At 65.3% G+C, this 27,225-nt stretch overlaps 1 protein-coding gene across 2 annotated transcripts; it reads left to right on the top strand.

Annotated features, from left to right (window-relative positions):
- Positions 1-27,225, top strand: TEAD3 (TEA domain transcription factor 3). Of its 2 annotated transcripts, XM_075443114.1 has the most exons (14): positions 1-140; positions 12,116-12,369; positions 15,599-15,663; positions 17,790-17,852; positions 17,984-18,046; positions 20,769-20,780; positions 21,106-21,243; positions 21,452-21,495; positions 21,601-21,662; positions 21,938-22,071; positions 22,190-22,363; positions 22,645-22,785; positions 23,412-23,564; positions 24,510-27,225. In XM_075443114.1, the coding sequence occupies exons 2-14, from the start codon at positions 12,234-12,236 to the stop codon at positions 24,621-24,623; spliced, it is 1,299 nt and encodes a 432-aa protein (XP_075299229.1). In that variant the 5' UTR covers positions 1-140; positions 12,116-12,233; the 3' UTR covers positions 24,624-27,225. The 2 variants fall into 2 exon arrangements, with proteins under 2 accessions (XP_075299229.1, XP_075299230.1); XM_075443115.1 differs by lacking the exon at positions 17,790-17,852.

Genomic DNA, 27,225 nt, shown 5'->3' with positions numbered 1-27,225 from the left:
TCGCCTGGCTCCGTGCGCGGTCCCGGGAGCCCGCCGCGCTCCCCGCGTTCCTGCCGCCCTCCCCGCACCCCCCCCCGGCCCCGACCCCGCTCCGCTCCCGGCACCCGCGGCCGGCCCAGCCCCTCCGGAGCACGGAGCAGGTAAGCGCTCGCCGGGGAGAGACTCCCAACCCCCCTTCCTCCTCCTCCTCCTCCTCCTCCTCCTCCTCCGGCGCCTCCTTCCTCCCGGCCCGCAGCCCTCCGGCTGCACCGAGACCCGGCCGGGGGGGGGGAACGGGACAGCAGGGTACCCCCCCCGAGTACCCCGGTACCCCACCCCGGGGCTCCCCTCCCGACGGGGGGTGTGTGTATTTGGGGGGGGGGGGGGGTCGTCACAGCCGGGGCGTCCCCAAGGCGTCCCCAACTCCCCCCTCGTCGCGTCCCCGGGCTCCCGCCCCGTCGGGGCTGCGCTGGGTGCCCCCCACCCCGGCCCCTCCGTGGGTCCCCCCCCTCCCCGGGGTGCGCGGGCTATAGGGTTACAAAGGGGCCTTGTCTATGGTATAGCCCATACGTCGGGAGCGCGTAGGGTGCGGGCGCCAGCGTCCTATAAAGCGATAAATCCCCCCCCATGCCCGTCCAAAGCTCCCCTCGCAGGGAACGGCACACGGGAGGGTCCCGGGTGGGGTGCGGGGGCCACACGCGTGTCACGTTACATGTGTGTCACACGCATGTAGGGGATGACCATAGGCTGACTGTATGCTAAACACTTCGTGCCTCGTCATAGGGGCGCATTGCTAACGAGGCAGCAATTAGATGTATAATTTTCGGCAGTGTGTCATCTTTATTATTATTATTGTTTTATTTTTACACCCTCCTTGGGTTTGGGGTTGTTTGTTTTTTTTTTGCCCCCTAACCCCCTCGGAAGGGAAAGAAGGGCCAAGCCCTGGCAGTGCCGCCCGCCTCCGCCCCCCGAAACTGCCCAGCACGGTTGGGCTGTACTGGCTGAGAAAAAAACAAAACTATATTTTGGGGAGAAACCAACTGGAAATGGTACGAGAGGCCTTGTCGGGGTGCCAGGCGCCCCGCAGCTCCCCATCGCCGTCGGGTGCTTGGCACGGGGCAGCAGAGGAGAAGGTGAGGGCAGAGGGTTTTTGGGGTTCTGGCGCTTTGCGGGGAGCTGGGGCGAGCCGCGCCGGGCGACTGTCCCACCGGCGAAGCGATAATCTCCGGTGTCAGGCGCGCCGGGGTATTTTGGGCTCCGGCGTCCTCGCTCCCCTCCTATCGCTTTACCCGGCGTGGGTACGTGCGTGCCGTGAGTCAGGGCTTTGGCACTGCCCGGCCACCCCGGGAGGCCCTGCCAGAGGGGCTGCCACCCCCCACCCCCCCCCATGGTTTTGGGGTACTCGTGTTGATGGGTGGAAAATTGGGGGTCTGCCAGGCTGGTGACCCCCCCATGCACCCGCCGGCCCTGGGGTCTCCATGGCCCCAAAGCCCTTCCCTGCACCCGGCTTTCGGGGTGGGTTGTTTCCCCCAGGGACGGGAGGAAGGGGGTCCCCAAAATGGATGAGGGGGAGAGTTCACCAAGGTCACCTGGCAGCAAAGCTGGGGGACGAATGGGTTGGGGGGGCGACAGGGCTGGGACTCCGCTGTCGGGGCAGGTGACGGCCACCACGACGCTGCCCAAGCGGCGTTCCCGGCACTTCTGCACCGGAGAGGACGGGCATGAGCGTCCCGTTGGGAGAAGGTGCTGGGTTTGGCACCGTTTGGGTTTGCGGGGCCGGCATTCCCATGGGAAGGGGGTGTGGGGTGAGCAGCCGCCCCCTCCCAGCCAGGTGACACGAGGGCCGTTCCTGTCCCCGAGGGACCTTGGGCACGGGGCGGGCGCGAGGCTGGCATCGCGCTGGCTTTTCTAGCAGAAATAACCCTTTGAAAGCGGTGGGCTCCGCGGCGGGCTCAGCCGCCTGGCGTAAGCGGCACCCGGGCATTTCGAGGACCCTCATCCTGACCGGGGTGACTGCAGCGTCAGGAGGATGCTTCTACCGGGGCGTTTTTGGGGGGCAAAGGGGCACAGAGACGAATCCTCCAGCAGCCATCCCGCCTCTAACATCCCCCTCCTGCAAAGCAAAACCACCTCCGGGCTCCATGTCCACCAACACCAGGGCCTTGGATCCGTTTCCCGTGACATAGTCGCTATTTATCACGATATCAGAAGCGGCGTCTCCTTTTAATTGCCATTTCACCCCGTCGTGCCACCACGGAGCGGGTCGGGAGGCGAGCCCCGGTGGTGCTGGCGCCGTGCCGGAGGAAGGAGCCTTTTCCCGGGGGTGTGGGAGCAGGTCACGGCTCTGGGGAGGTGGGGGTGGCGGTGGCAATCAGCTATAATTAATGTATTAAAAAGCAAGTAACCGCACGGCTCCCGTCAAACACGCAGCGAGCACCAGGCCGGTGGCGAGGTGAGCGCGGTGACAGGAGCGGTGCGGGCACGTGACTGATGGAAAGGGGGGCAATGGGTAATTTTGGGCTGCTAGCTGTGAAAATACACATTTTCCTGCCTCAGCGCCTTTTGTCCCGTCTGCAGGAGCGGAGGATGGAGGGAAAGAGAGGCGAACGGTCTGCCAAGCTCTAACCAAGGGTGCTGCTGGCGTTTGCGTGGCGGGAGCCATCCTGGGGCTCTGCGTGGGGTTGGGATCCCTCTGTCCGTCAACAGACGGGACAGATGCTGCCCAAAAAATGTCCCATCTCGAGGAGCTTCTCGCTCTCATTAAATCCTCAACGGCCTTTGCAAGGGGCTGGCGGGGCTGCCATGGCGTTGGCACCACCTTGGGTGCTGCTGGTGGACGGGAGGTAACCAAATACCTTTGGTTTTGGGTCTGATTTGGATTTGATTTTGGGCCGTGCCCTGAGCTTCCCAGCCGTGCGTCCGGGGCGTTATCTGGGGTCGGTGCCCAAGCCGGGAGCGTGCCGGGGGCTGCGACGGCCGAGCCCGGGCACCTGCGTGTTGCGGTCGGGGCAGGCACCTGAAGCGCGTGGGCGTTCGCTCTTGCCACCGTCACGTGGCAGCTTATGAAATGTTTTTTTGGAGGGAGGGAGGGAGGGAAGGTAATGACGGGGTGAGCCGGCGGGGCACGCGGCAGGAGCGGCCCCCCCCTCCCCGCTCCCCTGCGATAACGCACGGCCGGATCCTGCTGCGGGTCTGGGCACGCCGCTGCAAACCCTCCCGGGGCTTCGGTTTTCCCCGCCTGCGAAATGGGAGCGAGGGGCCCCGGCGAAGCGTCCTCGCGGTGCCGAACGCGGCGGTGGGGAGCGGGGTCTCGCGCTGTCGGGCGCCGTTTTGGGCTCCCCCACGCAGCTCGTGGCGGGGTTTCGTGGGGAGCAGGCGTGGCTGAGCCCTTTGGGGGTGACAGGCCGTGAACCCCGCGGTCTCATCCCTGGGGGTGGCAGCTGGTGGCCCCATGGAGCGGCGTTAGCGTGGGGCTCTGCGTTGGCACAGCCAGCGGGACCCTGCGGGCGAAGGGTCCGGGGAAACACGAGTGTCCCGTCGCACGAAGCGCGTCCCATCCCGGCGCTGCAAATCCCGGTGGAGCGCGTCCCCTCAGCGGGTCCCGAATGGATGCAACGCTCCGACATCCTCCATGCCCCCCATTACGTGCCACGAGACCGCAGCGGCACTGAAACCCACCCCTCACGCTGCCGCCGTCGCCTTCCAGCCGGGCGCTGGGCACGTCACGAGATGCGCCAGGTCTCAGCTGGCTAAAGCCGACCCGGAGCTCGTCATCGGCCATCCTCTAACGAGCCAGAGGCGCAGAAGGTGCCTTCGGCACGCTCGAGGGCTGCGCTTCGCCCTGTGAGAGAGAATGCCCGGCCGTGCTCGCTCGCCGGTGGCTGGCAAGCGGGATGCGAGCGGCGGAGGAGGATGTTGCATCCCCTTCCCCCTCGCTGCCGGGGGGATCGGTGCGGAGCTGGAGCGTGCGTTGGCAGAGCTTCCCCGGCTGCGGGGGGCAGCTGGTGATGGGACGGCAGAGCTGGGGCTAATTTTAGGAGGTGGGCAGAGCCTCGCGGGAAGCAGCCGGCTGGAGGGATGCGTCGCGCCGCGGTGCCCATGAGCATCGAGAGTGAGCGCCGGGGGTCCCCGGCTCTGAAGACGCTGCCGTGGGTCGAGGAGGTGGCCCCGCGTCGCAGCCTGGCTTCCCACCGCGGGGAAGAGCCGTGCTGTCACTGATGCCCCGGCTGCCAGAGGGGTGATGGGTCCGGGGACGCGCGCAGGGGCAATGCCCCCGATGCCTGGACTCCTGGTTTGCGTTACCCAGGACACGATCAAGTCCCATACCGCTCCACGCCTCAGTTTCCCCATGGCCATCTCACCCGCGCTCCCCTCCGGCGGGGTGCGATGGAGGCGGGAGGGCTGGCCGGGCTCGGGGATCCTCGCTGGGAGCGCCAAGCCTTATTATTTCCCCACGACTGTCTCCTCCTCGCTCCTCGTCAAATTAGATCCAGCTGTTCACAATAGCCACTAACTTCTCTCCGGAAGATGTTCAAAGTTTACAGACGCGGCGCGTGTGGAGGATGGGCTGCCGTTCCCATGCCAGCTCCTCGCCGCCCGCCCTTCCCCCAGAGGCTCCTGCCTTCCCCCCCTACCCGGCTTAGGCAATTCGGATCGAGGGGAAAAAGCACGCCCGCACGCGAGCCCCCAACCCCAGAGAGCGTCGGGTTTTTATTAGCGGGAAGATCCGGGCGCTTCGCAGTCCGGGGAGCAAAGATCCGGTGGAAGACCCCGCTGCCTCCCTGCCCGGCTGCTTGCCCGGGTGCTGGTGGGGGATCCGGGCAGGGCGCTGGGTGCTGGCGTGGGGCTCATCTGCGGCACGCGTGCGGGCTCCGGCTCTGGCGTGGGGCGGCCGACGAGCCCCACTCGCAGCCCGGTGTCGCGGGGCCGGGTCTGACGTTTGGGTATCGGCGTGCCGGGCTCTCCGGCGCTCTTGGGCCATGCTTCTCGCCAGAGCTTCCTTCGTTTACCGAGAATGCCGCCTTCGTGTATTTTTAGCAGCTTTCCTCCCCGAGGATTCCAGAGCAATTTTTCAGTCCGCGGGAGCGGGAGTCGCCGTGCCCGTTCGCAGCTCTCGGCTCGGGCGGTGGCAAGAGGTGCTGGGAGCAGGCGAAGCTCCGCCGCGGGCACCCGGCACGCTCACAGCGCGCATGGGGGTTCGCTCGCCGGGCCGCTCTGGGGCTGTAGCACGAGGTAGGATGGTGATAAAAACCAAAATATCCCTTTCTGGGAATAAATTGCCGTTGCGGTTTGTGCGGGGCAGGGTGTACCTGTGGATGTGTAACCCACGTTAAAGGCAGGACCGCAGCTTGGAGGCTGCCCCGAGCCCGGTGAGCTCCTCACAGGGGTGACAGTGGCCAGGTGACGTTGCCGTGTCGCGTTTCGCCCCGGTCGCTGGCGGCCAGGGACCCTCTCCATGTCTCAGCCGGGATGGTAAAGCTTGAGAGCCCCCCACCACCTTGGGTCTTGGGTGCCTGGGGGGGCGGACCAGCCCCTGCACCCCCCTCGCCCCGCGGGGTTTCTCGGGAGCGTGGTGGTGGTGGTGCTGGCCCCGGGTTCCGGTGGGTGCCGTGGCGAGGGCAGCGGGCGCAGCTGCTCCCCGGGCAGGGTTGGGTTTCGCGGGGGTGGAGGCGGCCGGGGGCGGGTGTGAAATACATTGCAGCCTTCCTCCTCCTCCTCCTCGCCTGGCAGCCGGCGTCGCCTGCGAGACCTTTTCCCTGGCCCTGCTGCGATGGCATAAAACGGGGTCAGCAGCACCCAAAGCTCCTCCATGGAGGTCATTCTCCTCCTGGGAGGGTGTCCGAGGGCGGGCAGGGTACCCGGGGCACACCCAGACGGTGGGACACCATCCAGACGGTGGGACACCATCCCACTGCCTGCCCGGGGCCTTCGCTGGCCCCAGAGACCCTTGGCTTCCCCTTGGGACGAGCGGTGCTGGGGGTCCCCAGGGACTCGGGAGGCGGTGGCCACCCCGAGCTCATCTGGAGGGGATGCTCCATGGGTGACATCCCGGGACGGGCGTGTTTTGGCACAGTCCCCAGCGGGTGCCGTGCCCGGCGCTGACCATGCCACCGACGCTGGGGGATGTCATGGGGCGGCCGTGGCCCGTCCCCGGCAGGCTGCTCCAACCCTGTTGTTTCCATCCGGCTCGTTTCATAACGCGGAGAGCAATTAATGCTGCAAAAGCTTTCTATTTATGCGCTGCTGGGTGAAACGCCCCGTCCTGGCTGGGCAGGGCAGCCGTAATTGGGCCAGGGAGGGAAGCCAGGTTACGGTGTCCCTCTGTCCCCTGCCCTCGGGTCTTGGACCCGGAGGCTTGAGCAAAACCGGCTCAGGTCTTCCAGCAGCTGAAACCCAGCTCCGCCGCCCTGCCGGGGCCGGAGGAAGAGGAGGAGATGGAGGAGTTGGTTTGCACGCCCACGCTTCTGCCGTTAGGAGGGAGCATCTCGCGCTGTGCCCTGGGGTTTGCTCGATCTCTGGGCACGTTTTGTCTGGGAAAATCACTCAAGTTCCCCTCTGGCTCGCCCATGGCCCTTTGGGATGGGGGAGCTGAGCATCCCTCGGCCACGCGCTGCTGGGTGAGGACCGGCCGCATCCCTGCCCGGCGGGGGCTCGGGGCTTCACTGAGACCTGGGGGGACCCTTTGGCTGCGGGCGTCCGGCCGGAGCAGAGGGCACGTGCCCGGGGTGGCCCTGGCAGCACCGCGGACCCCGGTGGGATGCTGCCACGTGGCCTCCTGCGGTTTCCCGGCTCCGATTGCTTCCTGAGCCGCCCGCCAAGCCGGAAGGGACAGGAAGCGATAGAGGGGAGGAAATTAGCTGGGCTGTCTCGCAGGGAGCCGGCCGGGCGCTCGGGGGTCCCCAGCCCGTCCCGGGGGTCCCTTCGGGGAGGAGGTGGCCAGTCCTCCCCATCGGGGAGGTGCAGACCTAGGTGTGAGGGAGAGGGCGGCCACCCTTCCCTTCTTCCCGAGCCGGGGAATCCCTCACCGCAGCCGAGAGCCGTTTGGAAGAGGAGCACGATGTAAACAAACCTCCTTCCACCGCCCTCCCCGCCGAGCCCGGGCTCGCTGGGCCGCTGCCGCCCGCCTCGATGGGTGCCGGTTGTCCCCGGGACGGCTGCGTGCCAGCCGGGACGGTGTCCCTGGTGGGATGGGGCAGGGTCTGGGGCAGGGCGGACCCTCACGGGCGAGCTGCCGGGGGACACGGGGCTCTTGGCTGCTGCGAGGAAAGCGCTGTAGGGTTGTGCTTGGCCAAGTCGAGAGGGTCGGGGCTCCGTGTGGTGCTGGGGTCACCGACGGGCGGGGTGGCATCTTCCCGGCATGGCCTTGCTGGGGTCCCTCAGGACCCCCGGGGCTGTTGGGTTTGCTTCCAAGGGCTCTCCGGAGCCGGTGGCTGTGTCCGTGGTGAGGGCATGGTTCTCCCGGCCCCGTTCCCAGCCATGTTATGGGGTGGGCAGAGGTGGCAGTGGGGACACCGGCACCAGCCAGCACTCCCCTGCCCAAAACAAGGAGCACGTCGATGACCCCTGCCCGGAACGAGGAGTCCATTAATGACCCCTGCCCGGAACGAGGAGCACGTTAACGAAGGCCTCTGCCTGCTGTCAGACCCCCCAGCCACGCTCTCGCTGAGCCCCGGTGTGCCAGGGGGATGTGGAGGGTGTTGGGGCACCCGGGAGCCTCGGCTTTGGGGTTTGCTCATTTGGGGTCTCTCAGAGCCCGCCGCTGTGCCGGAGCAGCCCCTCTCTCCCCAGGGGAGACCCCTCCCCGGGGACCTCGCCGCAGCGGGGCCAGCTTGGCTTCCCGGCAGGGGCTGGATGCTCAGCACCGGGGCAAGGTGGGGGCTCCTTTCCCCCCTCGCCCCTGGGGTGCGGTGCCAGCGGTCGCGGTGATGGGAAGGGGGTGACGGTGGCCTTGCGCGTCCCCCCGCCGGGGCTGGCGCGGGTGACGGTGCTTCGCGGGCGCGAGGCTGAGCGCCGCGCTGTGCCGCGCCTGCCCAGGCTTGTCGGTGAACTTTTATCCTTTCGCCGTGGGGTCCGGGTGCAGGGGGGGAGGAAGGAGGGCTGGATCGCCCCGGGTCCCCCGCATGGGAAGGTGGGATGGAGCCGGGATGCAGCCGGACCCCCCCCTCTCCTCCCCTTTGCAGGATCTGCTGGTGCCCCCAGCACCGCGGGGGATTGTCCGGTGGGGTCCCGGTGCTGTGGGTTGGGGGAGCCCCAGGTAAGGAGGGGTCCTTGGGTCCGCTCTGCCCCACACCTTGTCCCCCTGGATGGTGGCGGCTGGGGATGCGCTCTGCTCCAGGCCCCCTCATGCAGCGGGTGCCGGTGGCCGTGCCCTGCATCCCCGGTGGCATGGGGGGATGCTGTGGCAATAAGCCACCCCCCCCCAGGGTGGCATGGCGGGGTGCGCGGCCGGGCAGGCGCTGGGGCATCGCCCCACTGCTTTGGGCAGACCCTCGTTCTTGGCTGCGTCCTGGGACGTGGGGGGTTTTGGGGCAGCAGGGGATGGGGACGCGGTGCCAGCCTGTGCCCAGAGGCTTTGCGGGGTGACAGGCACCTCTGCCCGCGTCGTGGCCCTGCAGCCCTCGGCTTCGAGCAGTGATGTCCCGGTGCTCCCAGCCCTGAGGCCACCCCCCGCACACCCCCAGCCCGATTCGCATTGCTGCTGGTTGCGCTGGTCCCGGCAGCACCCTGTTCCTCGCCTCAGCACCCGCGCCCAGCCCCAGCGTGGTGCCCACCGTGCCGCTCTGACCACAGCTGCTGCCTCCAAAATATTTCCTTCCCCTCACCCACCAGAAAATACCCCATCAGCCTTCTGCCGTTGCGACCCTCCTCTTCACGTTTGCAGGGTGTAAAGAAGCTTCTCCTTGCTTTCCGGGGCTCTCCAACCCCGACCAGGCAGCTGCCCGCAGCTCTGCTGCCTGCGCTGCCCCGGGTCCCCCGCGTGCCCCCCGCTCGTGGAGCTCGGCGAGCCCGTGGGAACGCCGTCCCCGGCACAGCCTTGGCCTTGCAGGGAGATAAGGGCATCCCTGGCAGCGTCCTCCCCTGCCCGCTGTGGGCGCCCGTCCCACGCCCACTGGGGGACCTCGCCAGGGTGCAGCCCCCCCCCCCCCCAGCACCCCCTCTAAAGCCTTGGGCTGGAGTGGGGCACCCCACAAAGGCAGGGTGCAAAGGGGCGAGCGAGCTGGGTGCCGGGGCTCCCTCCTGGCGTGGGTGCCAGCGAGCATCCCTGCTCGGACGGGGTGAGCATCCCCACCAGGAGCGAGCATCCGCGCCGCGCATCGGTGGTCCTGGAGTCCCGCAAGCCCCGTGGAGATGCCCGCACCATGGGAGGGGGCTTCTCCCCTCGTCCCCGGGGGGCTGCTGGGAGGCAGCAGCTGGTGACATGTTTTCCGGCGGGTCGGGTCCCCTCCCTGCCCGGAGCAGGTCTGGCCGGTGGTCCGGCCGTCCAGCCGTGCCGGTTTTCTAATTGTTGGTGTTTTGCAAGGGCTGGGTGGAGCGCGGCGCTCGGCCGTGCCTTGCGTCAGCGCGGTGCCGTGCACCCTCCCTCCAGGAAATCCAATGTCTCGGCCTGGCCAAGAGCAGGTTCAGTGGAGAAGGAGGAGGAGGAGGAGCTGCTTCCTCACACCTTGGCCGGGGCCCCAGCATCGCCCTCCCTCCTCTCCCCGCTTCCCCGAAAAGGCTGGGCTGGGGTTTCCCTGCATAGGGTGGGGGGGAACCACAGTGGGGTGGGAGTGGGCTGGGGGTGCCGGGGGGGGTGGGAAGCTCTTGGGGTGTGCGGGCAGCTGACACCCTGCCTGCGCGTGCGGTGCCCGGCACGGGGACGGTGACCCAGGGTGCTGGTCACACTGCCCGCTCCGGGATCCTGCCTGCAGCGGTGCTGCCAGCCCTATAGATTTGCTGCCAGCCCTATAGATTTGCTGCCAGCCCTATAGCTTCCTCCTTGGTCTTACAGCTTTGCCTCTGGCCCTATAGCTTTGCCCTTAGCCCCGAAAGCACCCGTCAGTCAGGGAGGGCAGGGCGTCTGGTGGGTCAAAGTCACCCCCCCGGCATCGGCTCTTGGGGCTTTCCCCTTTCGGGGGGGGCTGATGGCAGCCCCGTGGGGTCCCGGGACGCTGCTGGGTCCTGGGCTGGCAAAGGGCTGTGGGGTCCCAGGCCACTGCAGGATCTCGAGGGTGGGAGCTCCTGAGCTGCCATGGTGCAGATGGGGGGCTCTTGGGCTGCCATGGGGCTGCTGTGGGGTCCCAGGCCGCTGTGGGCTCTGGGGTCACTGCAGGACTGTGGGGTCTGGGGGCTGCGGGGTCTCGGGCTGCTGTGGTGCAGCTCGAAGGGGTCTCTGGTTCCCCTGTACTGGGGGGATCCTGGTCTGCTGCGGGGGTCTTGGGCTGCTGTGGTGCAGTGGGGGGGTGTCTCCGGTTCCCCTGTGTCTGGGGGATCCTGGTCTGTTGGGGGGTCTCTGGCTGCTGTGGTGCAGTGGGGGGGTCTCCGGTTCCCCTCTGTCTGGGGGATCCTGGTCTGTTGGGGGGTCTCTGGCTGCTGTGGTGCAGTGGGGGGGGGTCTCCTGTTCCCCTGTGTCTGGGGGATCCTGGTCTGTTGGGGGGTCTCTGGCTGCTGTGGTGCAGTGGGGGGGGGTCTCCTGTTCCCCTGTGTCGGGGGGATCCTGGTCTGCTGGGGGGGTCTCTGGTTGCTGTGGTGCAGCCGGGGCTCAGCACCCATCCGGGGCAGCTGCGCACCCTGTTGTAGACGCCGCATTGGGCTGCAGTGGGGGTGCGGGGGGGTCCCGCCGGGGCCGTCCCCACATGCCACCCTCGCCATCCCTGCCTGGCGCCTCACCCTGGTGTCCCCCCACCCTTCCGTCCCCAACACCCTGCTCGGTTTGGACAACGGTTTGCCCCACGGAGCACCCCGGCAGCAGGCACAGCTGGGATGCCATGGGACTCGGGGTGCCATAGGACTCGGGGTGCCACGGGACTCGGGGGGGACGTGGGGTGCCACGGGCCCGTCCGGCACCGCTGCCGCCATCCCTCCCTTGGCCGGCTGGCTCGATCCTACAATCCAGTTCTCCTTATTTGGCCACAGCGCTCGGCAAGAGGGGGAGCGGCGAGTTGGGGGGGGGACGGCGGGCAGGGGCGGGCGGCGGGGACCAGAGGGGCTGACATCACATCACGGCGAGGGAGAAGGAGATGGGGAGAGTTGAGGGGGGGGGGGGAAGTTTCTTTTTTTATAAAAGGAAAAAAAAAAAAAAAAAGAAGAAAGAAAAGAACAGGCCTCGCAGTGCGCTCGAGCCAGCGGGCCGCGGCAGTTCCTTTAAAAGGAGATGTCTGCGCCGGAGACCTTTGTACACTCCCAACCCGTCCGGGAAGCGCGCGGCGCAGGAGACACCTCTTCGCTCCCACCGCCGGCAGCTGCCGCCAAACATGTTATTGCAAAACCCTACGCCGGGAGCTGGGCAACAGGGAGGAGGAGGAGGAGGAGGCTGAAGGCTCCCCGGCATCGCCCGCCGGTTGGGGAGCGCCCAGCGCCCCAGCTGAGCATCCTCGGGGCGGGGGGCCTCTCCCGGTGCCAGGGGTAGGGCTGCCGGAGGGCTCCGGCCACATGGTTCCCATTAGCAGGGTCTGGCTTGGAGCCGCCCAGCGTCTCCCTGCAGATCCCAGCTCTGCCTTCGCCAGGCGCGTCGGAGCGGGGGGGGGTTTGGGGTTGGGGAGGTTTTTCTGGGCTGGGTGGGCGGCTGATGGGCTGTGGGGTGGCTGTCACCCCGTCCCGAGGTGTCACCCGTGTGTCAGCCCGAGCTCCTCGTGTGGGTGATGCTGCATCCGGGCTGTTCCCTTCCCAGACTTCACTTGTGTGGACCCGACGTGGTTGCTTGTGGCTTGGATTTGGGGGTGCTCGTGGAAATCGTGGCTCTGCCCCCAAGGAAAGCCCGCTTCTGTCTCTGATGCCCCACACCGGGATGTTCCTCCTGGCCCTGGGTGCGAGCAGGGACCGGGTCAGCACGTTGGGACCAGGCTGTCACCGCAGCCCCAGCACGGCTGGGGACGGCCGCAGCCCCCGGCCCCTCCGCGGGAGCTCGGGTCTCTAACGGGTGTCCCCTGTGTCCCGGCAGGTTGTCGCGTGTCCGTGGGGGCTCGGGGTCGGAGCCCAGAGCAGCCAGCACCATAGCGTCCAACAGCTGGAACGCCAGCGGCAGCCCCGGGGAGGGGCGGGAAGATGGCCAGGACGGCATGGACAAGAGTCTGGACAACGACGCCGAGGGCGTGTGGAGTCCGGACATCGAGCAGAGCTTCCAGGAGGCGCTGGCGATCTACCCCCCCTGCGGCCGGCGGAAAATCATCCTCTCGGATGAGGGCAAGATGTACGGTGAGTGACAGGGGCAAGGACGGAGGCGGCAGGCAGCAAAACCTCCTGCCCCAAACCCACGGTGGGGCATCGCCCTCGAGCACCCCCCCCGACCCCGAAAGCGGCTTCCCCGGGTGCGGCCTGGGGAGGTGGCAGTGACCCGCGTCCCCTCCCTCCGCGCTGGCTCTCCCTCCCGCTCCCTCCCTCTCTCTCGGCCCTGCCGGACCGACTGGTTTGGCGAAGCCGTCAGGCGGGGAGCGGGCGCGGGTGGGGAGCGGGAGCGCTGCCGCATCACTGCCTCCGCGGCGCTCCCCAGACCTTCCCCGCCGGACCTGGGGACGGGGACCGTCTGCCCACCCCGAGCCACCAGTGCCTGGCTCAGCTTTTCGGTGACTTTGTTGGCAGCGTTGAGGCTGGTTGGGCCCACTGGTGCAATGAGTTTAGGGCAGGTCTCAGCCTGGTTTCTGGTGTCTTCCGGAACACCTCAGTCTTGGTGGCTCTCTGCAGCGGGGAGGAAGAGGATGAGGATGGGCAATGCAGGCAGGGAGTGGTGGTGGCACAGGGTGCGTGGTGACAGCAAGGAGTGGTGGAATCGGAGAACCACACAGAATCCCAGCATGGCAGGGGTTGGCAGGGCCCTCTGTGGGTCACCCAGCCCAACCCCCTGCCCAAGCAGGGTCACCCAGAGCAGGCTGCACAGCACCACGTCCAGGCGGGGCTTGAATATCTCCAGAGAAGGAGACCCCACAGCCTCCCTGGGCAGCCTGGGCCAGGGCTCCGTCACCCTCAGAGGGAAGAAGTTCTTCCTCATCTTCAGCTGGAGCTTCCTCTGCTTCAGTTTGTGCCCGTTGCCCTTGGAGGGTGCCATGGTGTCCCCATCCCTGCCAGGGGTAGGGCTGGTCCCTCCTCCCCTCCACCTCCCTTGATGTCACCCCCAGGGCCGGTGACCTCAGAGCTGGGGATGGGTCACCACGTTATTGTCACCGCACGGTGACAGAGTGACCCAGGCCAGCGTCTCCATCCCTGCCCTCCAAAATACACCCACCCAGGATGCCGCTGGCACCGGCGCCGGCTGCAGCTCGCCGGCCGCCGATGGAGAGGAGCGAAGGGCTGAGGCTTTGCGGTGAGCACCGTGCCATCGTCCCTGTCCCCACGCCAGCTCCCTGTGCCACCCCGCTTGCGGGGGGCCCCCAAGCCGGGGCGTTGGGGCTGGCGGCTGGGGGGTGGGGGGGAGCACAGGGCTTCCCAAGCGGGTGCATTTTTTGGATTTCTCCCGGAATAGCTGAAGTGCCGCCGGGAGCCTGGCCCTGCGCAGCGCCGAGCCCCGACCGGTTTTTCCAGCCTTTGGGAGACATCTGGCAGCTGCTTAAAGAGGCAGAGCAGCCTCCGCCGGCCGCCTTTCATCTCCCCCCAGCCCCCCCAGCATCTCCCCACCGGGACCCCCGGGACCCCCAGCCGGCGGTGCCGAGCTTACCGGGACCCCCAGGGCTACCGGCATCCGACATCAAGGTGTGTGCCGGTGCCGCTGCTCTCCAGCACCCAACTTTTTTTTGGGGGGGGGTCCCGTAGGATGCCCATGGCCATGCCCATACCGTGCTGATGCCAGAGGTGCCTGGGCGGCGAAGCAGGTGGGAGCTGGGCGGGGGGGGGGGGGGGCCGGGCACGCTGGCCCCCGCTCTCGCTCGCTGCCCGCTGGGTTATTTTTAACCCAGCCCGTCCAACTGGTTCACGTGGTGGTGTCAGGGGAGAGGAATTTGGGGAATGTGGTAATTTGGAGGAGGACGTGCCCTCTCGGAGGGAATGGCACGGTCCTGGGTGAATCACGGGGGACCGGGACGGGGCACGCGGGCACGGGGACGGCTGCGGGGAGGCTGCGAGGGTGCAGCCCCGTGGGGCGAGGCGGATGGGCGCAGGAGGTGCTGGGCACGGCGCTGGGCTGGCGCTGCCCCGCCGGCGTGCGTGGAGGCACCCGCATTTAATTCCCATATTTATTTCCCAAGGGCTGAGCGTGGGGAGGGAGAGGACGGGACTCAGGAGCGGGGAGGGGGATGCGGCGTACCCCCACGCCGGGGCCCAGCACCACCATCCCCTCCACCTGCACCCCTTGGCAGCACCCTGCTGCGGGCATCCCCTCGTCTGCGTTCAAAGAGCACCCTTGGCGACCCGGCCCCTCGTTAGGCACTAACGAGACTGAGGAGGTGGCACGGCCTGGGAGCAGCAGGAGGGATGGGAGCCACGCTCGGTGTTTCGGGGTGGCACCGGGGGTGCTGCTGCCCAGATGAGGGGTACCCCCATTTCCAGGGGTGCCAGGACCCGTGGTGGTCCCAGCCGCCACCCCCTGCCCGGCGCGGGCACCCCGAGGCACAGCCGTCCCCTCGCGGCACCTGGCCCTGTCTGTCCCCATGTCTGTCCCCCCCCAGGAGCGCCCAGTTGCTCCGGGGCTGGGAGGGGTCCGGCCGGGGTTGGGGGGGTTGCAGGGGGGGGGAAATATTTTTTTTTTAAACAGATTTTTTTTTTTTTAAAGCCGAAACCCGCTCCAAGGGCATTTCGACAAGTTCCAACCGCGACCATCTGGTCCATTAAAATAAATCTGGCGTGCCTGGCCGCCCCCGTGCGCGGGGGGCACAGCGGCGGGGGGGCCGGGGCCGGGAGAAGAAAGCTCCCAGCTGCTCTGACGTTTGAACGTAGATTGGCCACAGCTGGCCCCGAAAATGTGGCGCAAAAGCAACTTCTGCTTCGAATTAGACCCAGGACGTTAGGAAATACTGGTGGAAAGGCCAGGACGGCTTGCAAACGGGAAGCGGGGTGCTGGGGGGGGGTCCGGAGAGCCCCATGGGGAGAGGGTTGATCGGCTCCCCTGTGGGTGCTCCAGCTGGGGTGGCTTTTGAGGGGGTCCATGGTTTGGGGACAGTGCTGTGGTGGGGGTCCCTGGTGACTGTCACCCTCCCCTCCGAGCCCCCTGGGTCTGGGGGCTGCCAAACCCGGTGGGGTGGGGGGGGCCACAAATGGGTCCAGCTGGCCTGGCAGGGGGCTGGCCACCCCCGTGTCCCCTCGGGCCACCCCGATGTCCCCTCGGGCTGGAGACCCGTCATGGCAGCGCCATCTCCTGGCAGTGCCTCCCTCATTAAGGACCAGCCTCATGAAGGACCAGCATCATCAGGATGGGGTGGGGGGCCCAGAGGTGCCCTTTGGGGCTGGTGCCCCCGGCCCCCCCGTTTCCCCGGCGCTGACCCCTTGGCTCTGCCGGCAGGTCGTAACGAGCTGATCGCCCGGTACATCAAGCTGCGGACGGGGAAGACGAGGACGAGGAAGCAGGTGAGGCCATTGCTCTGCTTCTTCTCTTGGGAGGGTTCGGGGGGGGGGGGGGGGTGGGAGGGGGGTGTCACGCAAGCCCAGGGTGGGAGCGGGTGTCTGGCTGTGTCGCCCATCCTCCGTGTCCCCGCCCGGAGCCGCCATCGCTGCCAGCAGGACCCTCGTCCCCTGCGAGGAGCTTCGTCAGCTCCAGGGCTGGTCTGTCCCAGCCTGAGCTGGGGATGCCCTGAAATTCGGGGCGCGGGGGGCAGGCAGCTCCCAGCCTGGCGAGGGTCACCCTGGGGGTGGCAGGAGCCCCTTACAATCTCATCCAAGCAGCGTCTGCGTCTGCGTGCGTCTCTTTGCTGCTCTACTGGGATCTGGAGACCGTTCCCACCTCCGTCCCTTGCTGGGCTGAAGGCACCCACAGAATCACACAGAATCCTGGCATGTTCGGGGTTGGCAGGGACCTCTGTGGGTCACCCAGCCCATCCCCCTGCCCAAGCAGGGTCACCCAGAGCAGGCTGCACAGCACCGCGTCCAGACGGGGCTGGAATATCTCCAGAGAAGGAGACTCCACAGCCTCCCTGGGCAGCCTGGGCCAGGGCTCCGTCACCCTCAGAGGGAAGAAGTTCTTCCTCATCTTCAGCTGGAGCTTCCTCTGCTTCAGTTTGTGCCCCCAAAACCCTGGGCTGAGAGCAAGGCATCCCTGTCCTTGGGTGGTCGGCAGTGCCGGTGCTGGGGAGCCCCGAGGTACCACAAAGCCCTCGCCCCGACCTTGCTGCCCCGTGGGGTTGGGTGCGGGGGCAGGCTGGGTGCCGGCGCGGCAGGGAGCACGTGGTGGTCCTCTTTTGCCTGTACCATGTGCGGGCTGGGTCGCATCCATCCCGGCTGCGAGCCCTCGCTGTGTCCCTCTGCCAGAGACCGAACCTGTCTGAGGACCAGCCCGAGCCCACCATGGGATGCATCCGTTTGTCCCTCGTCTGGTGGCTCTGCCCTCCCCTCCATGGTGCTGCCTGTCCTGGCAGAGCCCGGGATGCTGGGAGCGGGCGCGTCGCCCGCCGCAGTGGGACCGATGGGTTTGGGGCATGGGGACACTTAACACTGGGACTGTCCTGTGCCACCAGTCCCCGCGAGGGAGGGACGCTGGTCCCCAGGCACTGGGGGGGGGGGACAGCCCTCCAGGACTGATGCTGGAGGGAGGGGGGCCAGGGTCCGGCCACTGTCCTCGTGTTCAGACCTGCGCTGAGCAGCGCTTTATTTCTCGCTTAAAGCCTTAACGGGACCCCTTGGGCCCCCCCTCCGTGGGGGGAAGGATGCAGCGCTGGGCGAAGGCCATGCTCTGGATGGGGGGACTCGGAAAAGGCACCGGGAGGGTACGTGTGGCATTGTCCCCCCTGTGCAGTCGTGTCCTGGACAGCCTGGGGTCCCTGCTTGGACAGCCTGGCACCGGTGGGAGAAGGATCCTGCCGAAATCAGTGCCAGTGCCCAGTGGGTGCAGGGACCCCCACCCTGCCCGGGGCTCGGGGCAGGCACCCCAGCCGCGCTGTGCCTTTGCTGCCCGTACAGCAGCCTCTTTCCTTTGGCTCCTGCTCTTACGGGGGTCTGGACACAAAAAAAACCCACCCCTCTTCTCACCTTTCCCACCTGCGAAACCAGCAGGAGCCCTGGGGCAGCGAGCTGGTCCCTCCTGGATCTCCCCCGGGACTGGCAGCCCCGCTGCTGCCCCACCTGGGGTAGCCCATGGGCACCCCCAAACCAGCCAGGCTGTATCCAGCAGCAGCTCCTTGTGCTCTCAGGGGCTGGGGGGGGGGGGGGCTGTCTGTCTGGGAAGCCCCAAGAGGTGGTAAATGTGGACCCCCCAGCTGCAGCAGCGTCACCCCGAGGAGCTTCACCCCAAGCAGGGGGGCCACAAACCAGCATCAATCAGCTCAGCGCTGGGGTCATCCCCCCCCACCCCAGTTTTCCTCCCTCCAGCTCACAGCAGGCGCAGGACCCTCAGCATCTCCAGGAGCATCACCGCGGAACCCCCTTCTTCTCCCCCCCTTCTCCGCGCTCCCTTCCCCGGGGACGGCATCCCACCCGACGAGGGGGAACCACATCTTCACGCTCTCTGTATTTTCCTTTCCGAACGGCGTGGCGGGCGCTAGGTGTCCAGCCACATACAGGTTCTAGCTCGGAAGAAGGTGCGGGAGTACCAGGTTGGCATCAAGGTACGTTGGTGCCCTTGCCCAGGTGTCCGCGGCGGTGTCTCTGTGAGCATGGGCAGCCCCTCTCCTTCCTCCTCCTTTCCTCTGGTTGACGGCTCTGCTGTTCCCCCTCTCCTTCTGCTCTCTCCCTGCAGGTCTCTAGCCACTTGCAGGTTCTTGCCCGGCGGAAATCTCGTGAGATTCAGTCCAAGCTGAAGGTACGCGTCCCCCCCGCCTGGCCCCCCCCAGCCCGCTGACGACTAACGCACTCGGCTCTGCGGTGTGCCGCTTGCTTTGCCTTCGTTACCTTTCTTTTTGGGTGGTTTTTTTTTCTTCCCCCTCCCTCGGCTCCTGGGACCGGATGATTTTGAGCGGCGGCGTTGTGGGATGCCTGGAGAGAAGTGCAAGGGGGGGGTATTCAGCTCAAGGGCTGGGGGGGGGGACACACCAGAGTCCTTCCCTGTCCCCCAGGAGGGTGAATTTGGGTACCAAATCACCGCCTTTTGCCCAGGCAAGGACGCCGCTTCCATGGGGAAATGGGGGTTTAAACCCTCCTCCGGTGATGCTTGAGGGCTGCCCGCTCTTTGGGGCCATCAGGGGTTCACCCAGGAAGGGAAGGACCCCCCAGAGCAGCCAGCGAGGCAAAGTGAGGTTCAAGCAAGGGGTGCAAAAGGAGCCCCCACAAACGCCCAGGTGGTTGCTAGCTGCCCCCCCCCAGATGAGACCTGGCCCCACTCGTGACGGGTGCCAGTGGGATGTGGGCAGAGGCAGGGGGGTCCTGGGGGTCCCTGCAGGCTGCCAGCCTGGGGGCTTCTGATACCCCAGAGTCTGAGTATGGGAATGTGGGTGGCAGCAGGCCTGGATGGGGCTGTGCTGCCAGGGAGGGGGCATGGCGGTGCCCGGGCAGCCCGTGGTTCCAGGGGCCAAGGGAGCCGAGTGAGGAAAACTGGATCATCCTCTCTTCTCTGGTTGGCTTTTCTTTCCTTCCTTCCTCCTCACTGGAGCCCGACTAACCCTTCCGTAACTGTTCCCACCGAGCTTCGTGACGGTGGTGGGGAGGATGACGATGGTGGGAGGAGGGGGGGTGGGCGCGGGCAGGACTGGGGGCATTGCCGAAGGACCGAGCCCTGCTCGTGTTGGACCCACACGCTGCAAGGCGGGGGACGGAGCGGTCCCTACTGCGCGACCGCCCACCGGGGACAGCCGGCTGCCGGCTGGGCTGCGCAGCCCGCGCCGCTCCCGGGTTATTCCCTGCGCCGTCACACCGGGGAGCGTCTCCTTGGGCAGGATCCGGGGGGGCCTGCTGCCTTGCCGAGGGCGTGGGAGCCCAGAAAACTACGCAGCCCCCCCCTCACCATGCACCAAGACCTCAAATCCCAAAAGCATCCCCAGCTCCCAAAAGCATCCCCAGCTCCCAGTGTCCCCGTGTCCCCGTTACGGGTGCTGTGGCCAAGCCGCTGGCACTGGGGCTGGTGGCAGGGGCCACTGTCAGAGATGGCACTGGCATCGTGGCTTCCAAAGCTCTAAGCTCAGGCTGCCCAGGAGCCCACCAAGCCATGCCCTCCAAAGCCCTTCCGCAGGGAACCCGGTGGCCCCATGAGCAGGGTGCCAGGAGGGTGCTCGCACCCTGTTGGGTTTGGTTGGCTGGGAGAAGCCGGGAGAGGGCACCCAAAAATATTGTGGGAGGCTGCTTTGGGCTTGGACATATTAAACCCAGCTCCCAGCCCCGTCCCTGGCAGGGTTCAAGGCCAGGTTGGATGGAGCTCTGAGCAACCTGGGCTGGTGGAAGATGTCCCTGCTGATGGCAGGGGGGCTGGAACCACATGATCTTTAAGGTCCCTTCCAACCCAAACCATTCCATAAGAGGGGCAGCCAGGGCCGGGTGGGCAGCAGGGTCAGCAGCAGCAGAATTCTTTGCACAAAAAAAAAAAAAAAAGCCACCAAAAAAAGGCTTTCCTGCAGCTTAGGGGAGGAGGCAGAGGTAGGAATGACCCCAGGGGTCCGGAGATGGAGGCTGGCATCCATGGCTGTGCTCTCCATCCCTGGCCACGCAGCAATCCGGGGGGAACAGCCAGGGCAGAGATCCCCCTAAGCCGATACGCTCGGGATGCCAAACATCCCAGCCATACTGGGAGGCGAATCCCAGCGCCGGCAGCCCTGAGCCCTCACCCTGCGCTTGTCCTGTTGAGCGGAAACTCCCTTCCCTGAGCAGTAAATATATATTTAAGCTGCAGTCACGTGCGCGTGAGGGCTGCCCGGCGTGTGGCTGCACGCCCACGCTCCTGCCCTGCCCCGGGTGAAAAGAAACGAAGCGATTGATCCCTGAGGAAGGTTCGGAGGGCGACCAGAGGGTGTGCGGGGTGGGACCAGCGCGCGATGCGGCTGGAGGAGCGGTGCTGCGCCGGGGCGAGACCTCGGAGCCCTCCGCTCCTGCCCCAGCAGTGCAGGGAAAAGGAAAAAGAATTGGTCTCCGATATAAATGCAGGCACACAGCCTTGTGCCCAGGCTCTGCCTTGAGGTGCCAACAGGGAGTTGGTGCCGACATCCCGGGGAGCCAGGGCAGGGCAGGAGCCCGGCGGCTCTTCCTCCGCGTTCCCTGGTTGTAAGGGTTGGGGGCTGCTGAAGAGGCTGTAAAGGGTGGTAAAGGCTGTAAAGGATATTAAAAAGCCAGCAAAGGCGCAGGCCTGGCTCGCCGCAGCGATCCCCTGAAACTGGGGGGCTTTGGCATCCTGTTCCCAGCGGGATGACGCCCGGGCATCGGTGCCCACCACGTGCATCCTGTGACGACCAGCCGGGTCGAGGGGTTCGCTCCCCAGATCTGGCTGCAGTGATGAGCCGGGGTGGGAGATACATGGCTCAGGGGGGTGGAGGGGTGCACACAGTCTACGCAAGCTCCCACTGTGCTCTAACCTTTTTTTTTTTCCTTTCTTTTGCGGACAGGCCATGAACTTGGTAAGTTGAGCTTACAAGTGTTTGTGACGCCTTTGGTCCCCCGTTGCCTTTTGCCCCTTCCCGCAGAGGGACTGAACCCTCAGCATCCCTGGGGGAGCGGGGCCGCCTTCCAGACCCGGCAGCTCCTGCCCAGGGGATATTTTCAATATTAAAGCCTTAATTAAAATGGGTGCATTGGAGGGGGGAGGGGGGCATCCATGCCCTGGTCACTTGGCCAGTGATCAGCTTCTTGCTTTGCAAAACCTGCCAGGCACATTCAGATTGAGGGGGGGTCTCAGACTGCCCGTGTAACCCCCCCCCTTCTCCCTCCTGTCCCCCCCTCCAGGACCAGGTCTCGAAGGATAAGGCTCTGCAGAGCATGGCTTCCATGTCCTCCGCGCAGATCGTGTCGGCCAGCGTCCTGCAGAACAAGCTCAGCCCCCCCCCTCCTCTTCCTCAGGCCGTCTTCTCTGCTGCCCCCAGGGTGAGGACAGCCCCCCCACAGGGACACCCCAGGGGGGGAACATGGACCCCCATGCACAGGGAGGGGAGGGGGGAATGTTCACCAGCCCCGTGGCCGTGGTGGCAATGCAAGGGGGGCTTTGGGGGCTCCCCGGGGTTTGCAGTATGTGGGGAGGGGGAGTTTGGGGGGGGTCAGAAGCCGCTGACTCTTGCCTGTGCTGTTCCCCCAGTTTTGGAGTGGGCCTATCCCAGGACAGCCTGGACCCTCTCAGGAGTAAGTACGAGACCCCTCCGCTGTGCCGGGCAGGACCCCCCCACCTTGGCAAGGGGCTGGGGCGACCCGGGCTTCGTTAACCTAACGATGCTCTTTGCTTTCCAGCATTAAACCGTTTGCACAACCAGCTTACCCCATCCAGCCACCCATGCCTCCATCACTAGCCAGTAAGTGCTGCCATCCCTGCCGGGTCCTCTTTGTCCCCTGCCCCGTGCCACCCACCTGCGGTCCCCTCCCCAGGGGAAAAACCCGGGCTTAAACCCAGCCAAACCCCCCCAGGGAGTGGGACCCCGCTGCTCCCGGCTGCGTCCCCCCTCCCGTCCCTTTCCACCCGGAGCGGGATCGGCACATCCCATGTTTTGGTCACCCCGTGGGAAAACCCCCATCGTGGTGTCGGGGGGCTCACCCCGGCTCACGGCTGCTCCCCCCCCCGCCCCCCCAGGTTACGAGCCCTTGGCTCCGCTCCCACCAGCCGCCTCGGCCGTGCCCGTCTGGCAGGACCGCACCATCGCCTCTGCCAAGCTCCGGCTCCTCGAGTACTCAGCCTTCATGGAGGTGCCGCGGGACGCCGAAACGGTAACGGTCCCCTCCGTGTCGCCCCTGCCCTGGTGGGACGGTGCCCATCCCCGTGCTCGGCGGCATCGTGCTTCCGTCTGACCTCTCGTTTTAATTTCCTCCACCCCGGTCCTTACAGTACAGCAAACACCTCTTCGTGCACATCGGCCAGACGAACCCCTCGTACAGCGACCCGCTGCTGGAGGCCGTCGACATCCGCCAGATCTATGACAAGTTCCCCGAGAAGAAAGGCGGCCTCAAGGAGCTCTATGAGCGTGGGCCCCAGAACTCCTTCTTCCTCGTCAAATTTTGGGTGCGATGCTGCGAGGGGGAGGACTGGGGAGGGGTTCTCCTTGAGCCTTGTTGTGGGTTGGGCACCCCGTTGATGGAATCACAGAATCACAGAATGGTTGGGGTTGGAAGGGACCTCTGTGGGTCATCTAGTCCAACCCCCTGCCGAAGCAGGGTCACCTACAGCAGGCAAATGGAGCGGGAGCATCCGGAGCAGCTCCGTAAGCCGGTGTCCACTGTCCCCATCCAGAGCTGGGTGCGGTGGCACCTAACAGGACCCTCTCCCCGCTCTCACCTCTCCAGGCGGATCTGAACAGCACGATCCAGGACGGGCCGGGGACTTTCTACGGTGTCAGCAGCCAGTACAGCAGTGCGGAGAACATGACCATCACGGTTTCCACCAAAGTGTGCTCCTTTGGGAAGCAGGTCGTGGAGAAGGTGGAGGTGAGTCCCGTGGCCCACTGCGTCGGAATGGGGTTGGAATTGGGTCTGCTGTGGGTCCCTGGATGGAGGAAGCCCCAGAGCTGGGTGTAGGACACATGGGTGCATGCCTGTCCCATGGGTGGAGCATGGGTCTCAGCACCTTCACTGGGGTCCTGGGAGTTTCACTGGGGTTCTGGGAGTTTCACTGGGGTTCTGAGAGTTTCACTGGGGTCCTGGGGTCTTCACTGCGGTCTCAGCACCTTCACTGGGGTCCTGGGGCCTTCACTGGGGTCCTGGAATCTTCACTGACGTCTTGGGGTCTTCACTGGGGTCCTGTGGTCTTCAGTGGGGTCCTGGGATCTTCACTGGGGTCTCAGCACCTTCACTAAGGTCTCGGGGTCTTCACTGGGGTCTCGGGGTCTTCATTGGGGTCCTGGGGTCTTCACTGGGCTCTCAGTACATTCCTGGGGATGGAGGAAGCCCCAGAGCTGGGTGTAGGACACACGGGTGCATGCCTGTCCCATGGGTGGAGCGGAGAGGCCATCTCCACCGTGTCCCAGCCGGCCACCACCCGCCCGTGCCCACGTCCCCCGCGGTGTTTCGGCTCCCGTGGGGCAGCTGCTCACTCGGCTGTCCCCCCCCCGCAGACGGAGTACGCGCGGCTGGAGAACGGCCGGTTCGTCTACCGCATCCACCGGTCCCCCATGTGCGAGTACATGATCAACTTCATCCACAAACTCAAGCACCTCCCGGAGAAGTACATGATGAACAGCGTCCTGGAGAATTTCACCATCCTGCAGGTACCTCCCCGCCCTTTCCAAGGGAGCCTTTCCCACCGGGAGCGCGGTGCCCACGCTCACACCCACCCTGCCAGCCCCGCTGCCCGGCCCCGGGGCACCCAGCCTTGGCCCTGCAAATTCTGTGCCTGAGCCCCTGCAACCCCCCAAAAAATCTACAGCGGATTTTTGATGGCGCAATTAGAAGTCCCCGTGCCTGAGCCCGTGCAAGCCCCCCAAATAACAGGTAGCCATTTTTTCATGGTGCAATTAAAGTGGCTGCACCCAAGCCCATGCAGCCCCCTCCCAAGTAACAGGCAGCAAATTTGTGGTGGTGCAATTAAAGTCCCTGAGCCTCTGCAGCCCCCTCCCCAAAATAACAGCCAGCAGGTTTTTGGCGGTGCTGTGCCCGTGCAACCCTTCCAACAACGGGCAGCGGGTTTTTCGTGGTGCGGTTAAAGCGGCTGTGCCTGAGGCCATGCAGCCCCCGCAGAAATCGGGCAGCAGATGTTTGGTGATGCAGTCCCTGTGCCTGAGCCTGTGCAGCCCCCCCGAACTGCAGGGAGCAAACCACGATGGTGCAAATATAAATAAATAAAGCGGCCGTGCCCGAGCCTGTTCAACTCCCCCAGATGATGGGTAGCAAATTTTTGGTGGTGGAAATCAAGTGGCTGTGTCTGAGCCTACGTGACCCGCTAAAAACTGGGGAGTCAATTTTTGCCGGTGCGATTAAATTGTCCGTGCAGCCCCCCAAAACATGGGTAGCGGATTTCTGATGGTGCGAATAAAGTGCCTGTGCCTGAACCCATGCAACACCCCCCCCCCCTGCAAAATAACAGGTACAAAATTTTCCGTGGTGCAATTAAAAGCTCTGCAGTTGAGATGTCTGTGCCCGGGCAACCCCACGGACACCAGCGTCCCCCCCCGTGGGCACGGCCCCCTCCTGACGCGCTCTCCGCTCTGCCGCAGGTTGTTACCAACAGGGATACCCAGGAAACTTTGCTCTGCATAGCCTTCGTTTTCGAGGTCTCGACCAGCGAGCACGGCGCCCAGCACCACGTCTACAAGTTGGTCAAGGACTAGGGGCCCTCGGGGACGGGCAGGGGCATGAGGGGCGCGCAGGGAGGGGGGGGCCGTGCAGAAAAGCCACCCGTGCCCGTTGCCTGGTGAGAAGTCATTTGAAGAGAGGAGGAGGAGGAGGAGGAAGAAAAACAAAAGCCAAAAAAGACTGACTTGCGATCGCAGATGTTTTCTACTTAGGAACAGTTTCTTTTTTTTTTTTTTAAATAAATAAAGAAAAAAAAAAAAAAAAAAGAAGAATGGGAAAGGAAGCGTAGGGAGAAAGGAACCCCGCGTCCGGCGCTGGATGGGGAGAGACTGGCCCTTGGCGTCGCCGGTGAAGGCCGGGAGCCGGCTGTGCCGCCGCCAGCAGCGGGATGTCGGAGCGGAGGAACGACCCCCTTCGCCCCCCGCCTCGCTCGGATGCGGTCCTGGTCCCGAGCGGAGAGGAGCGAGCGACGGACGGGCCGGAGGACGTGGCGTCACGCCGGTCTGCTCCGGAACCGATTGGCATGGCAGCGGCCACCGCGTCGGTACCGGAGCCCAGGTGGCAGTGGGGACGTGGGGACGGACATGGCGAGGTAGGAGCAGGGCAGGGCAGGGCGGCGGAGGGGGACGCTGCCGCTTCCCCGGGCACCGGCACCCGGGATGCTCCTTCTCCATGCCCGGCCGGGGCACCAGGAGCCGGCGCCGAAGGCAGGAGGGCATCGACGATGCAAACCGTTTTTTATTATGGCTCTTTTTTTTTTTTTTTTTCCCTTTTTTAAAAATGAAAGTGCTTTTTAATACTTTTTAAAAAGACACCGTGTTTGTCATCAGGATTATGCCCCCTCTGCGGTGCCCGGGACCTGGTCCCCTGCCACCCCCCCATTGCCGGTGACTGGAGGAGGTGACGCGGCTGAGCTTGCTGGGTCAGAGCCGTGCAGCAGGACTAGGCATGGGGAGCTGGCTGGCGTAGGGACGGCTTGGGGGGGGTCTCCATCTCACTGGGGTCTCTGCAGACCAGGGGCTGGCTTTTACGTGGCAGTGGGACCCCCTGAGCTCTGCGTGTGCCTTCAGGGATTGCGCTTGGGGGTGGCCCAGGCTAAACGTACCCCCCCACCGTGGTCGCTTGCCAAGGAGTAACCAGGAGAGAGCAGTGAGGGCAGATTTGCTTTGCATATGTACATTTTCCATATTTTTTTCTTTTCCCCCCTCCTTTTTTGCCTTTTTTCTGTGTTGACTGTTCCAGTTTCAGCTGCTCCTCGCAGCCGCTCCGGCCGGCTCGCCTGCATCCCACGGGCAGCAGCCGGGGAAGGAGGCTGTGGAGAAAGAAACACGGTGTGCGATGCATGGCCAGGCTGCGAGTTGGGGACAGAGAGGGGACAGAGGAGAGGAGGGATGCCAGGAGAAGGGGACTGGGTCTGCTTGGAGGCATTTTGGTGGCTGCAGCCCCAAGCAAGCCCAGGCAGCGTGCCCGATCCCGAGGCGCAGAGCATCCCCAGGGCAGAGGAGGGACGCAGAGGGACAGAGGTCGGGTTTGGCGGTGGCACGAAGCAGGGTGGCAGGGGGTTGGCGGGGGGACGGGAAGCCCGAGGTGGGCAGGTCTGGCCGGGTTTCTCGCGAAGGCAGTGGGAGGTGCGAAGGCAGGCGCTGCGGGAGGGCAGGAGCGGTTCGAGGGGTGCTGGAGCCCAGGACGGGGTGGGGGGTTTAGGCTCAACGCTGCCGGGTGCGGAGGAGCAGGAACAGCCCCAGAGCTCAGGAAAGGGCCTTGGCTGCCATTGCGCTGCCACATGTCCCACGAGGTGTGGGGACTTCGACCTCTCGCTGCCGGGAGAAGGCACCCATCGCTGCGGGACGGGGCAGAGCCACCCCAGCCCTGGGCGAGGAGACGCTGGCGGGGCTGGACGGAGGCGGCTGCGGCGAGCAGGGGGGAAAGAGAGAGGACAAAATCCAGGGACAGGCACCCACATCCCCCCCCAGGGCTGTGCCGGGGCTGCCCGGCCGAGTTCTCATATGTAGCATGTTTGTTTGTTGTTTCGTCATTCTTTTTTCTTCCTTCCGTTTCACTCACGGATCCAAAACTCTGGGAATGAAAGCTCAAAACTTCCCCGACATAAAACACAGGTGTGCCCCACTCCCGGCCCCACCGGGGATGAAGCTCTTCAGTAACTGGACCGGTTTGTGCCTCCATCCCTCCCTCCCTCCATCCCTGCATCCCGCCTGTGCCGGCCCCGGGGTGCCCACCCGCACCCCACGCACACGGTGCCCCGACGGCCCCGGCCGGGGTTTAGCCACGATCCCAGAGACACTTTCTCAACCCCCGCCCCAGCCCCTCCGTTCTCCTCCAGTGTATTTATGAATTTCACATGAAGTACTGTTTTATTTTTTTAAAGACTTTGTAAAGCTTACCAGGGTTACAATCACCATTTTTAGAGCTGTGTCAGTCCACAATGTTAAAAATCCATTTTTTTATGTATTATATTTTTTGTGTATTTTTTTTTAATCCAGCTGTGATGGGTTGTATCATATATTTGTTGTGTTTACTGTATCTGTCCAACTGCAAAGAGAGGAGACTGTGGAGCTCTGAGAAAACTACGGTCTGCTGAAAAAAACATTAAAATTATTTGTTCATGGGTTGGCTCAA

This window comes from Opisthocomus hoazin, chromosome 25 (genome assembly GCF_030867145.1).
Source record: "Opisthocomus hoazin isolate bOpiHoa1 chromosome 25, bOpiHoa1.hap1, whole genome shotgun sequence".
NCBI classification, from domain to species: domain Eukaryota; kingdom Metazoa; phylum Chordata; class Aves; order Opisthocomiformes; family Opisthocomidae; genus Opisthocomus; species Opisthocomus hoazin.
Note: the sequence above shows the minus strand (reverse complement) of the source record. Positions and strands in the feature narration are given on the sequence as shown.